The sequence below is a fragment of the Larimichthys crocea genome, chromosome XI, assembly GCF_000972845.2.
Source record: "Larimichthys crocea isolate SSNF chromosome XI, L_crocea_2.0, whole genome shotgun sequence".
Lineage (NCBI taxonomy): Eukaryota > Metazoa > Chordata > Actinopteri > Sciaenidae > Larimichthys > Larimichthys crocea.
In genome coordinates this window covers 23,803,161-23,815,977 of record NC_040021.1, presented here as the reverse complement: position 1 = coordinate 23,815,977, position 12,817 = coordinate 23,803,161, and the positions used below count along the sequence as shown (strand labels likewise).

Below are 12,817 nucleotides of genomic sequence, written 5' to 3'. Positions count from 1 at the left end.
ATACACAGGTTACGGTGCGATTAAAAAACGATATACTTTTATTACAGACCGTTTCGATACGAATCGATACAGTGTAAGAACAATACGATTTGATTTGAAAGTGACTATCTTACAGTACAGTACAATATTTTTTTTTCAAATATGTAAAAGACTACATATCCCCAAGCATTGTGGCTTTATGACTACATATCCCCAAGCATTGTGGCTTTATGGCACTGGCAAAAATAAAATTTTTAAAAAAGAACAACAACAAAGTCACATGTATTTATTTTTGGACCAAAAAAATTCTGGCTAAATCAGCAGCATTTGTTCAAAATAAAATACCTTCTGCAAACTGCCGGTCGTAAAAACAGACAAAAGCGAAACTAATTAACTACGTAGCATATTTACACATGTTGAAGCATGTTTAGAAGAACATACACTGGGAAAATAGTTAAATCTGAGCAAGTAAACAAAGTCTGGCAGGCTAAACGCTTGCTTCTGAAATGCTCCCGATTGGGTTTGAAGTCGCGTGCAGGACGGATTAAATATGCCACGCTCACGCAATGCGCTGCGAACGGGCCCGGTGGATTTTCCCGAAAGTGTGTGAGAAGTCGCGTGCAGGACGGATTAAATATGCCATGCTCACGCAATGCGCTGCAAACGGGCCCGGTGGATTGTCCCGAAAGTGTGTGAAGCCACCAACTGAATCTAAGTCTCGCGATAAACGATCCATGACTCTATAATGCTGGTCGCATCGGTTTATTGTTCACAACCCTATTACATAACCCTGTCTTTTACCGTAGTTTGGCATCACCACACCTTTGGTAGTTTAATTGGATTTTCTGTGATTACTGAGCCATTAGCTAAGTCTCTGTTTTAGCTACTTTTGAATAAATAGCTAATAAATGGTTACCTAGGTTAAAGAGCAGTGTGTAAAGTTTAACAGCTAATCAACTGCCTATCTGCAAAAGAGTTTATCTGAGAATTATATCTTTTGTATAAGTTTTGACTAACTAACCAGGAAGTTATGATGCTATATAACGACTAAGCTAAAAAAGTGGCACCTCTTCAGAGACTCCAATGGGGAAAAAAAGAAACTGTTCATGATTTGAGAATGATACACAGTGACAGTTTGAGGTTCAGAGTTAAAGATTAGTTTTATCTTAATTTTGCACTCCAGCATTCAAGGATAATGGTGCTGGGCTTAGGATACATACAGAACATTTCTTGAATATGATATATATTAATGCAGTCTTGCACATATATCAAAACTCTATGCTTAATCACCAGGTCTAATTGTGAACAATATCTTAAAACAGACATAATAAATATTTCCCCCAGTTCATTTAATCAAGAAAGTGAGGCACACCCACACAACATTTGTGATGTGAATTTGAGCTCCTGCATGACACTGGTTTGTTGAAACCAAAACAATGTCAACTTTAATTTGCAGCTTATTGTAGATATGATTTATCTTGTTATGAACACAATAATCCTGCACAATCAAACAGCCGCAATATGCTGCTTCACAGCGGGGGATTTGATATAAATCTCTCGCTTCTAGATAAATAAATCCCCCTGATTGTTTGGTGCAATTTCTGTAAACAATTTACTGCCCGAGGGGAAAAAAAGTGGATGAGTTATTCTGCTGTGACATTATGTGGACAACACATTGATAAGTGTTGGTGGCCACAGTACCTTGAAATCACATAATTAATAACAATCACCCGTCAACAGCTAGGTTTTCTATCAGAGTCAAACATTTTTATGACTGGCTACCTCGAATATATCAATTCATTAGGCCAGATCTCACATTATTTTTGTGCTATATTATTACTCTCAAAACACTCCCACTCCATGCTTCAAATTTGGCATTTCATGACAGTGTACAAGTGTGTTTATGTAATGTAATCAGTCAGTAATTGCTAAAGGAACCCAGAAAGCTTTAGCTCCAATTTCACTTGTGTAATTGCACAAAGCTCAAATCAGTCCACCACACTGACTTTCCAAATTCACTAAAGCACTTAAAATGAATCACAACTTATCTATAAACTTGTCACGACTGTGCTGTGCTGAAACATGCAGGTCTTTAATGCTCTGACATAGATAATAATGAGATGTAATCAAAGAAACACTTCTACATCACTTGCAAAATGTCTGTCCAGTCGAGGTTTTTGGAAATGCACAAGCTTTGTTTTCTATTCTTGTTTTTGGCACCCTTTAGCAAAGAGAAAATATAGTTCTCAGTGTGTGTGTGTGTGCGTGCCTGAAGGAAGGTTTGATGAACATATTTAATCAGTGGAAGCATTTAGTTCAAAAATGTTATTATATTTTATTTCTAAGACAACCTGACTGATACATTTTGGTTAAAGGAGCACTCCAACAATTTCATGTCGAAGCGAAATGTCTTCTGTTGCTCTGGAGGAGGAGATCGAGACGATGTGGAGGTTTGACTTGCTACATAATATTTCAGTCTCCATAAGGGCCTGTATTAAAATGTCCCTGTTGGTCTCTATAGCTCTATGGCAATCCATGAGTTTGGACAAAAGAGGTCCAACCAGCTGACCAGCACTGTCATCTCTAGAGCCACACCAAGTGGCAACCCCTGTGGTGGGGAAGTGAAGCCAATGTGGAAGTGCCAAAAACTACAGTTCCTCTAACGTGAAACTTGAGACTGGCTTAAGTCCCCATGTTCAAATGTCCAACCTTACAGCAGAAATAAACATGTTTGCAGCCTGGTACAAAAAAACAGTTTTGGTCTCTATAGCTAATTTCCTCGTTCATGACAACTGTGCTGAGGGTGAACTTTTATAGAATGGTGCTTCGGAAACCTATGGGAGATGTCATACAAATGCTGTCCAGTCTTTATACTGTCATTGGAAAAGATTATATGAACTTGCATTATGGGAAATGGAGGATCCAGTGTTTTTGGTGGACAACACATACTAGACTAAAGATGGATTTACATCTATTCAAGTAATTGGTTGCCATAATCATTCGTTGTTTATACTGGCAGCTAATTGAGAGGGGAGAAAACACACAGTGCTGTCTGTGCAAAACTTCATCTCAAAATTTGGCTGAGGCTTATATGAGGTTTCAGCAGTATGCTGTAGACGTAGCTACTTCAAAAAAGTCTTATGATGAAATTCTGCCTCTGTGCTTCAGTGAGTGTACAGGTTTTTTTATTACAGTAACACAAAGTGGAAATCTGGTCCTAAAAAATACTGTAACTTTGAAAACGACCCTCTTGCTTTGTCTAACTTGGACTGCTGAAGCACCATATTAATTTATGCTGAATTTAATAAGATGGGAACTGTGGATTTAGTCCAGCATTACTTAGGCTTACATTGAAATTGCTGTAGAAGGGGTTCCTTTGTTGCAAGTATGGGCAAGAGGAGCAACTACAATGACCAAAAACCTTTGTCAGAAAGGAAAAGGGTGAATTCTGTATACTTAAAGCTCCATCTGAACTCCTTTCAGTCATAAATTTCATGGGGAAATAGAAGTTACCTGCACTATAAGCTACATAATTAAAGCAGGACACGGTATGATCATGCTCGAAACATATTGTTTCTTCATTTTACAATTCTGTTGTCCAACTTAAAGACTCAAGTAAAGTGTAAACATTAAAACAATTAATTTTATTCTGAAATACTTGATTAAGCGCTTTAATGCATTTTCAAGAGACATCTGAGGATTGTACTGATTGTATTGTTTTTTTATTGCCATGTACCCAAATACACCCTAGGGCACGCCAATTATTGACAGACATATAGCTAACCCCATCAGCTTTGTCCACTCTCCCATCTCCAATCACAGCTCCTCTCCTGCAGCGTTTAAACGCTCGCAGACCTCCTTCTGCATATCAGCTGTTTTTGCTGCTTCCTGGCCTCTGCCTCGCTCGCCTCCAATTTTATGATTTATTAAAGAGAATGGGGGGGTGTAAAACAAACGTTGACCTTAGCTTGACATTGCCACGCAGCATACAACCCAAACTGCACAATAACTTAATTCAATCCAGCACTCCATTTCACTGTCCTCTCATGAAGGTAACAAGAAGCTTGATCTTGTCAAACACAATATTATTAGTGTTAGAGTAATGTAATGCAGAAAGAGCACACCTCTGCTGTTTTATAGAAATCCATTTAGACTGTCAGAGGTTTTTAACTACGGAAGCTCAAAGCTGCCAAAGGTATTCTTTTATAGAGTCTCTTATTATGATAAGATGACACATTAATTACCTCATTATCTTGAGATATTAAACAGGAAACAATTAGGACATAAAAATCTTAAAGACACAAATCACAATGTTGATGACAACCATGTGATCACATGATCTCATTAATGTTAAACTTGTTATGCTAAATCATATCATCTGCAGACATAATGTTATAAACATTTCCATTGATTTGATTAATAAATTAATCAGCAGGAAGGAATTTTGATTGTCAGTTAATGTTGAACTAGGACCAGACATGTGGTGATGTACTTTTTCTATATATTCAGCCATTTTATCATCCATCCATCCATTTTCCATATCCACTTATTCTTATCAGGGTCATGTGGGTGCTTGAGTCACCAATTAACCTATAGACCTGCATGTCTTTGGACCGTAGGCTTCTGCAAAAGACATTGAGCATGGGTGGATTTGAGGTGGGTCTGTTGGGTGTTTCAATCAAAGTACCTATTACATCATTAATTATGCATAACTCAATACAATTTAAAAGGGGGGAGTTCTTTTTCAAAAATCAGCCTTAGTACATGTGGAAATTGGCTATAGAGACCAAAAGTGTTTCTGCTGTTTAATATGGGGGCTTATGGTGATGGGAATTGCAGTTTTTGGCACTTCATGTTTTAGCCTTGGAGGTTACTACTTGGTCTACACAGTACAGCTGAGACTGATTAATCTATGACCAAATACCTGCAAACTTTAATATTTTAAATGTTCCAAAGTGGTAGAGAAAGTGAAAATCTAACCGGCTGAACACCACATTGATTTAAATCGAGTAAATGTGTCGACTCGAATGTATGCCAAATTTCACGGCAATCCATCAGTTTGGACAAAAGCGGTGGGCCAAAAAGCTGACCAGTGCTGTCATATCTGGAGCCACATCAAGTGGCAACCCCTGTGGTGGGGAAGTGAAGCCAATGCAGAAGTGCCAAAAACTGCAGTTCCTCAAATTTCCACTTGAGGATGGCTACAGGACGAGTCAGTCTCCATAAGCCTCCATGTTAAAATGTCCAACTTCACAGCAGAATTAAACATGTTTACAGCCTGGTACAAAAAACTGTTTTTGTTTCTATAGCTAATTTCCCCGTTTTAAAGCCCTCATGCATCATTCAGCCCACTTTAGGTCCGCTAATGATCCACGTCCTTGCCAGTTTTTAGAGTAGCCAGGAAGAAGCAGTATGGCCAACATGGCGGCAGCCAGAGCCATCCATTCTTGATATTGTTAGTGAGCCACACTGCTAACATGGCTAGTAACCTTCAAGTTTCTTATTCAATATGTGTTCATTGGTTTTTGAAACTCTATCAGCTGTATAAGGTTAACGGTCAAGAAAATTTAACAGAAACTAATATGCTGAACCACGGTTGATCTGAGCTTCCAAAGAGCTACAAAATGCTGATCTATAACATTTGGGCTGGAAAACATAAGTCCATATTAGCGTGACCTGAGACAAGCTGTGCCCTGACTGACTCAAATATTTGGGCCCTATTGGCTATCAGCAGATAATCACATAGCAGCGTTGCCATATGTCCAATCTGTTGCTGTAACAACTTTGGCACTTCAACCAGCAATCAACAAGCTCTAATTAACCATCGGACATTAGCGGGGCGATGTGGTTGCTGGTGGCATGAATGCAGGATGAAGTGCAATGCAAGAGCTGGCAGGTAATTCTTATATTTCCAAAGAGTGCTGCAAATTTGTTCTTGAAAATGTTTCAATCAATATTAATTTTCATATTAGATACAGTCCAGATTTAATACAGCCCCATTTGCTGTATATTTCGCTTGATGTATTTTTATTTTCGTAATAACTGACAGTTTAAAACGATTATACAACTGAAAGAAATACAGCAGAGAGAGGAAAACAAAGAACATATATTTTAAGCATTTTCTCCTGGGAACAGAGCTAAAGTTCAGCTCAGCAAAAAGTAGCACTTTTTATGAAGACATACGTCTGTATAACAAGCACAGAAATAAACCCGCGGTCGTGACATCAAAGCAGAGGATGAGGCATAAGAAGCCGGGCAAATGAATTAGCCCAGACAGCTCGTCAAACGGGCAGACGGAGAGGAGAAGGATTCGGGGAAGATGGAGGGTGCACAGCGCCCGATACACAGCGAGGAGGAGCAGGAGAGGAAGGAGGTCACGTCAACCTTCAGGAACAGAAGTGTAATTCATGTTGGAGAGCAGCTAATGATAGTATGAGTGTGCTTGAGTACATACATGCTTGCTGTGTACAGCACGTCCGGCACATGCCAGCATGTACATACATCAAGACTTAAGGTCCAGTGTGTAACATTTAGAGGACTGTATTTAGAGAATATCTTCTATGGAGTCTGCCATGTTGAACCGCTATGTTTCTACAGTAGCCCGGATAACCTTAACACTGCCGATAGGGACTTTTGTATTTTTCATACATTTCACGGCCATAGTTCCTCCTTTGTGGTGAGGCGAGGGACTTTCATTCAAGTACACCTCTAAAGGACCAGTGTGTAGGATTTAAAGGGTAAGTTCACCCAAATAACAATAAAACTCACTTGTAGTGCTTATGATCACTTATATTATTACTTATTATACTAATATTTGAGAATAATCAACCAGCTCAATACTCAAAAACTCACTCTCACACTGGTTCTGTTCAAGGTTTCTGACTGTGAAAAGGACGTTTTTCCTCGCCACTGTCACCAAGTGTTTGCTCATGGTTGGAATTGTTGGGTCTCTGTAATTAATATCATAAAGAGTATGGTCTAGACCTGTCTCATGAGATAACTTCTGTTATGACTTGTTGCCATATAATAAAACTGAATTGAAAATGTTAACTGGTTCTAGCATTTCATTTGCATTTCTGGGTTTCAGGGTTTTCCATCACTTTAATACAAATATTTTGGGTCTTGGACTGTTTTGGGTGTTGTAGATAGAATTTAAAGACGTCCCCTCAGGCTTGAAGAAACTGTGATGGATATTTTTCAGTATTTTCTGACATTTTTGGACCAAATGATCAATCATTAGTAAAAAAAAAAAAACATCAGATCAATCGTTGCACCCATTGTGGTTATTTTCATCTTTTCAGTCGATAAGCTGATTATTTTCTCTATTAATCATTTCAACATAAAAAACAGACAAAGCTGCTATCGCTCTTTTCATTGTCCAAGGTCTTCCACCCCCCTCCATCAAAGATATTCAGTTCATTATAATGCAAGGCAAGAAGGAGCAGCAAACGCTCACTGGAGAAGCTGGAACCATCAAATGTTTGGCATATTAGCTTTGTTTGAAAAATGACTCGACGGAACAATGAAATCTGAAAAACTCAACAGCAACTTGCTGTTCCAATAACAATGTCATAATACACAAGATAAATCACAGGCTTCACAACACTTCTCAACTACTGGAGCTACTTCTTATGTAACCTCAAAGACTCCACACACCACAGACACAAAACTGTATTGTAACTCTGTCAGGGCAGCAGCACCGGTTTAACGAACTAACCCATTACCAGATATTAGTGCATACAGTCTGAATGTGCTCCATGCAGAATGTAGTAAACTCTGCTAAGTGGCTGTCGAGTCATTGTGTGAGAAGACACTGAAGTGACTCACTCTAATTGCGTGGTTCTGTTTTGTCTTCACATTAAACTTTATGCTGATCATTCCTACAGGAGCAGACAATTGTGCAGCTTTGGAGTATTATGACAGTGAAGCAATAAAACTTTTTCACCGTGCATATTTTGACACGTTATAACAGAAGAAGAGCACTGGTCGTGTTTGATGACACTGATGATGGCCGTTTCCCACTCTGGTGTTTCACATGCTGGCTCACTGGATGAGCTTACTGGGACACGTAGTGGACCTTTGACAAGTCAAAATGTCTGCAGGTCTGTGACATAAGAGGCTTGTATAAAATGTGTGACACTGCATATTTTGTAAGGGTTTATTTGCCTTAAGAGGTTGAATTTTCTCAACCTCAGCCTTTAAAGACGCATGCACTGATGATATGTGAAGGTCTGCTACATTCACAAAGTGATGTAATGCTTTAAAATTGTATAAACAGACGAAAAATTGCAAAGATTTACAGCCAATATCTGACTCCCACTTGTCATCCGAAACAAGAACACACACTGTGGACCTGGACCTGAATATCAGGAGCCAAACAGCCTGCAGCAGGACGATGAATGGCCTCACTACTCCACTCAGACACTGATGCTGCTCGGATTGGCTCCCACCGCTGTGCCAATGGAAGTTACAACCCGCCTGTTATACACTGAATATGTCATATGTGCGAGTGTGTGTGGGAGGGTACAGTGGTGTGTACATCATAAAGCCTGGTGTTGAATAAGCTGCCTGTTTTAGTGACTTAACATGCGCGTATGTCCATGTAATATCAAACCTGCACTGTAACGTGAACAAGGCTCAAGGCCGTGCAACGGAGAGCGATGAAAACCTTCAATAAACGCTCACATCATGCAAGCATGCATGTGTGCAACAGCTTTTTGTTTTTTGTTGTAAAAGCCTGATGAGATAAAAAAAGGGCGCCAGGCTCCAACTACAGAGCTGCACTTGATGCATCCATGGATCTACTGGATGTGCACCTGTATTGTCTACATGCAGCATCCTGACATGTTTGGTTGTGTGTTACTGCTGCGTAAAAAATAAAAAAAAGCTTGTGTATGTAAGTGTGTGAATGATACGGCTGCATGTGTGCAGTCAGATCCTGCTGAGCAACAGAGAAGCAGGATACCTGGGAGTCTATTATAGCTACTGCTGGAGCCATGTCATGCTGCATGTGCAGCTGGGATAGAGAGAGAGAGAGAGAGGGAGAGAGAGGGGAAACACTGCATCAAAAAAAAAAAAAAAAAGGCAGGATATCCCTGTCTGTGTGTGTGTATGTGTGTGGCTACATGCAGCCAATCAATTCACCTGCACCAGCACAAGGGAGGGTAAAAAACTGCAAAGCCGGCTGTCTTGTGCTTGTTCCGGAGGAGAACAGAGGGTTCCCTCTCTCTTCTCTCTTCTCTCTCTCTCTCCCCGGCTGATAGATGGAGGGACTCTGCAGCTCCACATCACAGCCTGAGCGGATACAAACCCGCTGCTGTTCATTCAGAAATTATAGCAAGCTCCGAGGGCCAGCCTGCTACTCACATGCTGACTGCTGCTGCACTGTCACCCTGATGGAGAGATTTTCTGTGTGTGTGTGTGTGTGAGGGGAGGAGGGGGGGAGGCCCGGTTGACATGCAGTAAAAAAAATAAATAAATAAAAAAAAATCTCACCTTTAATGTTGTGTTTGGGTAGCTCACGGGAACCTTATGGAAAGTGCTGTTGGAAAGCACAGCCTGCCTGATGTCTTCGAAGATGGTGATGATATCATCCAGGAGGCAGCGCTTGTCCCTGTGGCTCAAGACGCAGAGGTGCGCGAACGTGTAATTGAACCCCTTGTAATTGACGCGCAAATCCAACACCTGCTTGTGAACCTGCAGGACCTGATCGGCCAACTCCAGGATGTTCCCGCCGGACTTGGCCAACAGGATCAGCCTGCCATATCTACCCGGAGTGTGCAAATCCGAGTACAGCTTGTGCTTCGACTGGTCGATTGGAAACAGGCTGTTGGCGAGACTCCTCTCGATCTTGGCGAGGCTGTGAGTAGGGGCGACCAGCACCTCCAGGTCCGTCTCCGGCTTGAATCGGCTGAGCACGGTAGATCCGAAAATGATGGTGAGGACCGCGGGGACGGTGAGGAAGAAAACGGGGTGCCTGCTAACGAATAAGCCCAGCCAGTAGAACGAAGCCTTGAGCCCTCTGTGTATCACTTGCCGCAGCATCCTCCACAAAATCCAGCTTGCAGATGCCCCGTCTCCTCCGATGAAGCACATGTGACATCAGACTCCGTTCCCCGGCTTAGTCCAATTCGTAAGAGAATTACACCAGGCTACAACACCACCACCATGCACACACTCACACACACACACACACACACCACACACACACACACACACCACACACACACACCACAACACCTGGAAAAAAAACAGCACTGCAGCAATTCGCGGCAAGACGGACAGACACACACACACACACTCACACACACTCACACACACTCACACACACACACACACACAGCAGACAAGTCAGAAAATCATCGTGCACGAGCCGATAGAGCCGAGTCCGTGTTGTCTGCTCTCAAGCCATTCCGCCTCCGTGTGATGGAGAAAAAGAAGGAGAAGATGAAGAAGAAGAAGCTGCGAGTCTCCTTCGCTGCACCGGCTGCAGTAGCAGCGACGAGCCGCGGCGGCGTGAGGTGCATGTGTGTGTGTGCGTGTGTGTGTGCGTGTGTGTGTGTGTGTGTGTGTGCGTCTCCTCCTCCTGTCTGCCTCCACAGCCCTCACACCAGCGGTGGCGCCTGATTTATGTACTTAACTGTAACCATGTGGCGGGGTTGAAAGGAGGAGGAGGGGGGGATGGAGAGGAGGGGTGCCGGTGCCTGGTTATTTTAGGAACAGTGGAGGCAACAGGCAACATGAGAGTTGTAAAATTGCTCCTGCAGGTGGCTGACTGACCAAAAAAGAAAAAAGAAAAAAGAAAGAAACAGCACACACACACACACACACACACACACTCACACACACACACACACACACACTGGGATGAGTCAGTGTTGGCTGCTTCATGAATGGGGAAAACCCACCTTGTGTCGTGCTTCATGCTGAGAGGTTTATACAGGCCAGGCAGGGTGATGTGACAAGACCAGGCAACACACACACACACACACACACACACACACACATATCCCAGGTTTTTTCTTTTCTTTCTTTTACATGTCTGTTTAAGTGGCTAAACACACACACACATCTAAAACCCCAGTCATTACCACTCCTGTTAATCAAGTATATTGTTTAAAGTAGACGCTGCCATTCAAGCAGTCACTAAATGAATAGAGCAGATGCATGAACGCTGCATGGCTAAATATCAGCAGTGTGTGAATGTTATAGGACATGATAATTGTTGGGTTGGGAGCGAGTCGCTGCCCCAAATGAAGGAGTTCAAGTATATCAGGGCCTTGTTCACAAGTGATGGGAAAATGGATGATTGGTGCGGCGTCTGCAGTATTGTAGACAGTGTACCGGACTGTTGTGGGGAAAAGGGGCCTGAGCCAGAAGAGATAGCTTCTGATTTTTCCATCCATCTGTGCTCTACAAACCGTCACCTGAGGTCAGGAGCTTCGGGTAGAGACACAAAGAATGAGATCTCAAAGACTGAAATGAGTTACCCCTCTGGTTTGGCTTGCCTCAGCCTTTGAGATAGGTTTAGGTACTTGGATGTCTGCCAAAAGGAGCCAGCTGAGGTGGTTCAGTTGTCTGGTCATGATACCCTTTTGTAGACTTCTTTTGGAGGTGATCTGGGCACGTCTAAATAGGAGGAGACCCCGGGGCAGATCCAGAAACACTGTAGGGATTATACAGCCCATCTGGTCTGGGAACGCCTCGTGATCTCCTGGTGGGAGCTGGAACGCGTTGCTGAGGAACGCCGTGCTAACCCTGCTGACCTGATGGATGGATGATAACTGAATGATGGCAACGGTTCAGATGGGCAGACATATTGTGTCTTCTAATAAATGACCAGATTTGACCTTGAGTCACTTCAGTGTTGGTGGCATTACAGAACAAAAGCTTCAGTAATATTGAGAACTTTCTTTTGCATTTCAGCCTGACTCATCATCAGTGGCCTTGATCCGACCAGCAGTGGCAGAATGGAGTGCACTGCAGCCAAGCAGCGCAGCCTTCAAATTACCATGGTTTTTATACAATGGATGAATTGTGATTTTTGTTCCTCTACACCGGCTGATAGCACGTTTCTTTCACCTTCAGGACTAAGTCCTCCAAACTGAATTGGAAAATAAATAATTTGTCCAATCTTTTCATTTCTTTTTCTGTCCTTTATTTACCAGTGCCTTCCAAAACAGTCGTGGACAGGTTTCATGTGACGTACTGTATATTCTCATCTAGTTAAGGTAGTTGACTTGTTGGGGTTACAGAAACATAAGATAAGATTAGAAACTGAGTAGGAGTTGAGTCAGGTGTGTAGGTGTCAGGTGACAAGCTGTGATCATAGTTAATGAACTCTGCTTTAAATACCCAGGTTCAACTCCAGCACACTGCAAGTGTAGACTCAGCCACCCAGTCAGTCTTGTCCAAACTTTTTTGATTCCTGCCTATTTGTTTAGCTTTGTCACTAACCTTTGGTCTTGTCTGTGCTGCCTCTTGCCTCTGTTCCACTCCTGCTTCACCTGAACTCTCTCTGGATTGCTCATACTTCACCTACTTCTCCCCACCTCCCTCAACATCATCCTCTGGCTCAGCCTGCTCAGCTCCCTGCTCAGACGACAGACTCTCTTCCCGATTATATATTATAATAATAGAATAAAGCTTTTTTTGCTCCAGCACCCAGTTTCCTGTGTCTGCTTTATGCATTTGGGTGACTTTTTATTAATCCCATGTAACATACATGAAATGGAAATTTGCCTTGTGGCATTCTGGCAACACTGTTAAACACACAGTAAAGGGCAGCTCTCAGCAGCAGCAGTGCTCATGGACTGTGGGACCTTGGGTGTCCTGCTAG

General features: G+C 42.2%; 1 protein-coding gene across 2 annotated transcripts in view; it reads right to left on the bottom strand.

The window, feature by feature from the left end:
* The window catches only part of ptchd4 (patched domain containing 4), a 43,831-nt gene extending 33,632 nt beyond the window's left edge, over positions 1–10,199 (bottom strand). For both annotated transcript variants that reach the window (XM_010751736.3, XM_019256970.2), the window contains exon 1: positions 9,475–10,199. In XM_010751736.3, the coding sequence (XP_010750038.2) occupies positions 9,475–10,074 (600 nt within the window). In that variant the 5' untranslated portion in view covers positions 10,075–10,199. The remainder of the gene's footprint in view (positions 1–9,474) is intronic.
* Positions 10,200–12,817: the final 2,618 nt, after the last annotated feature.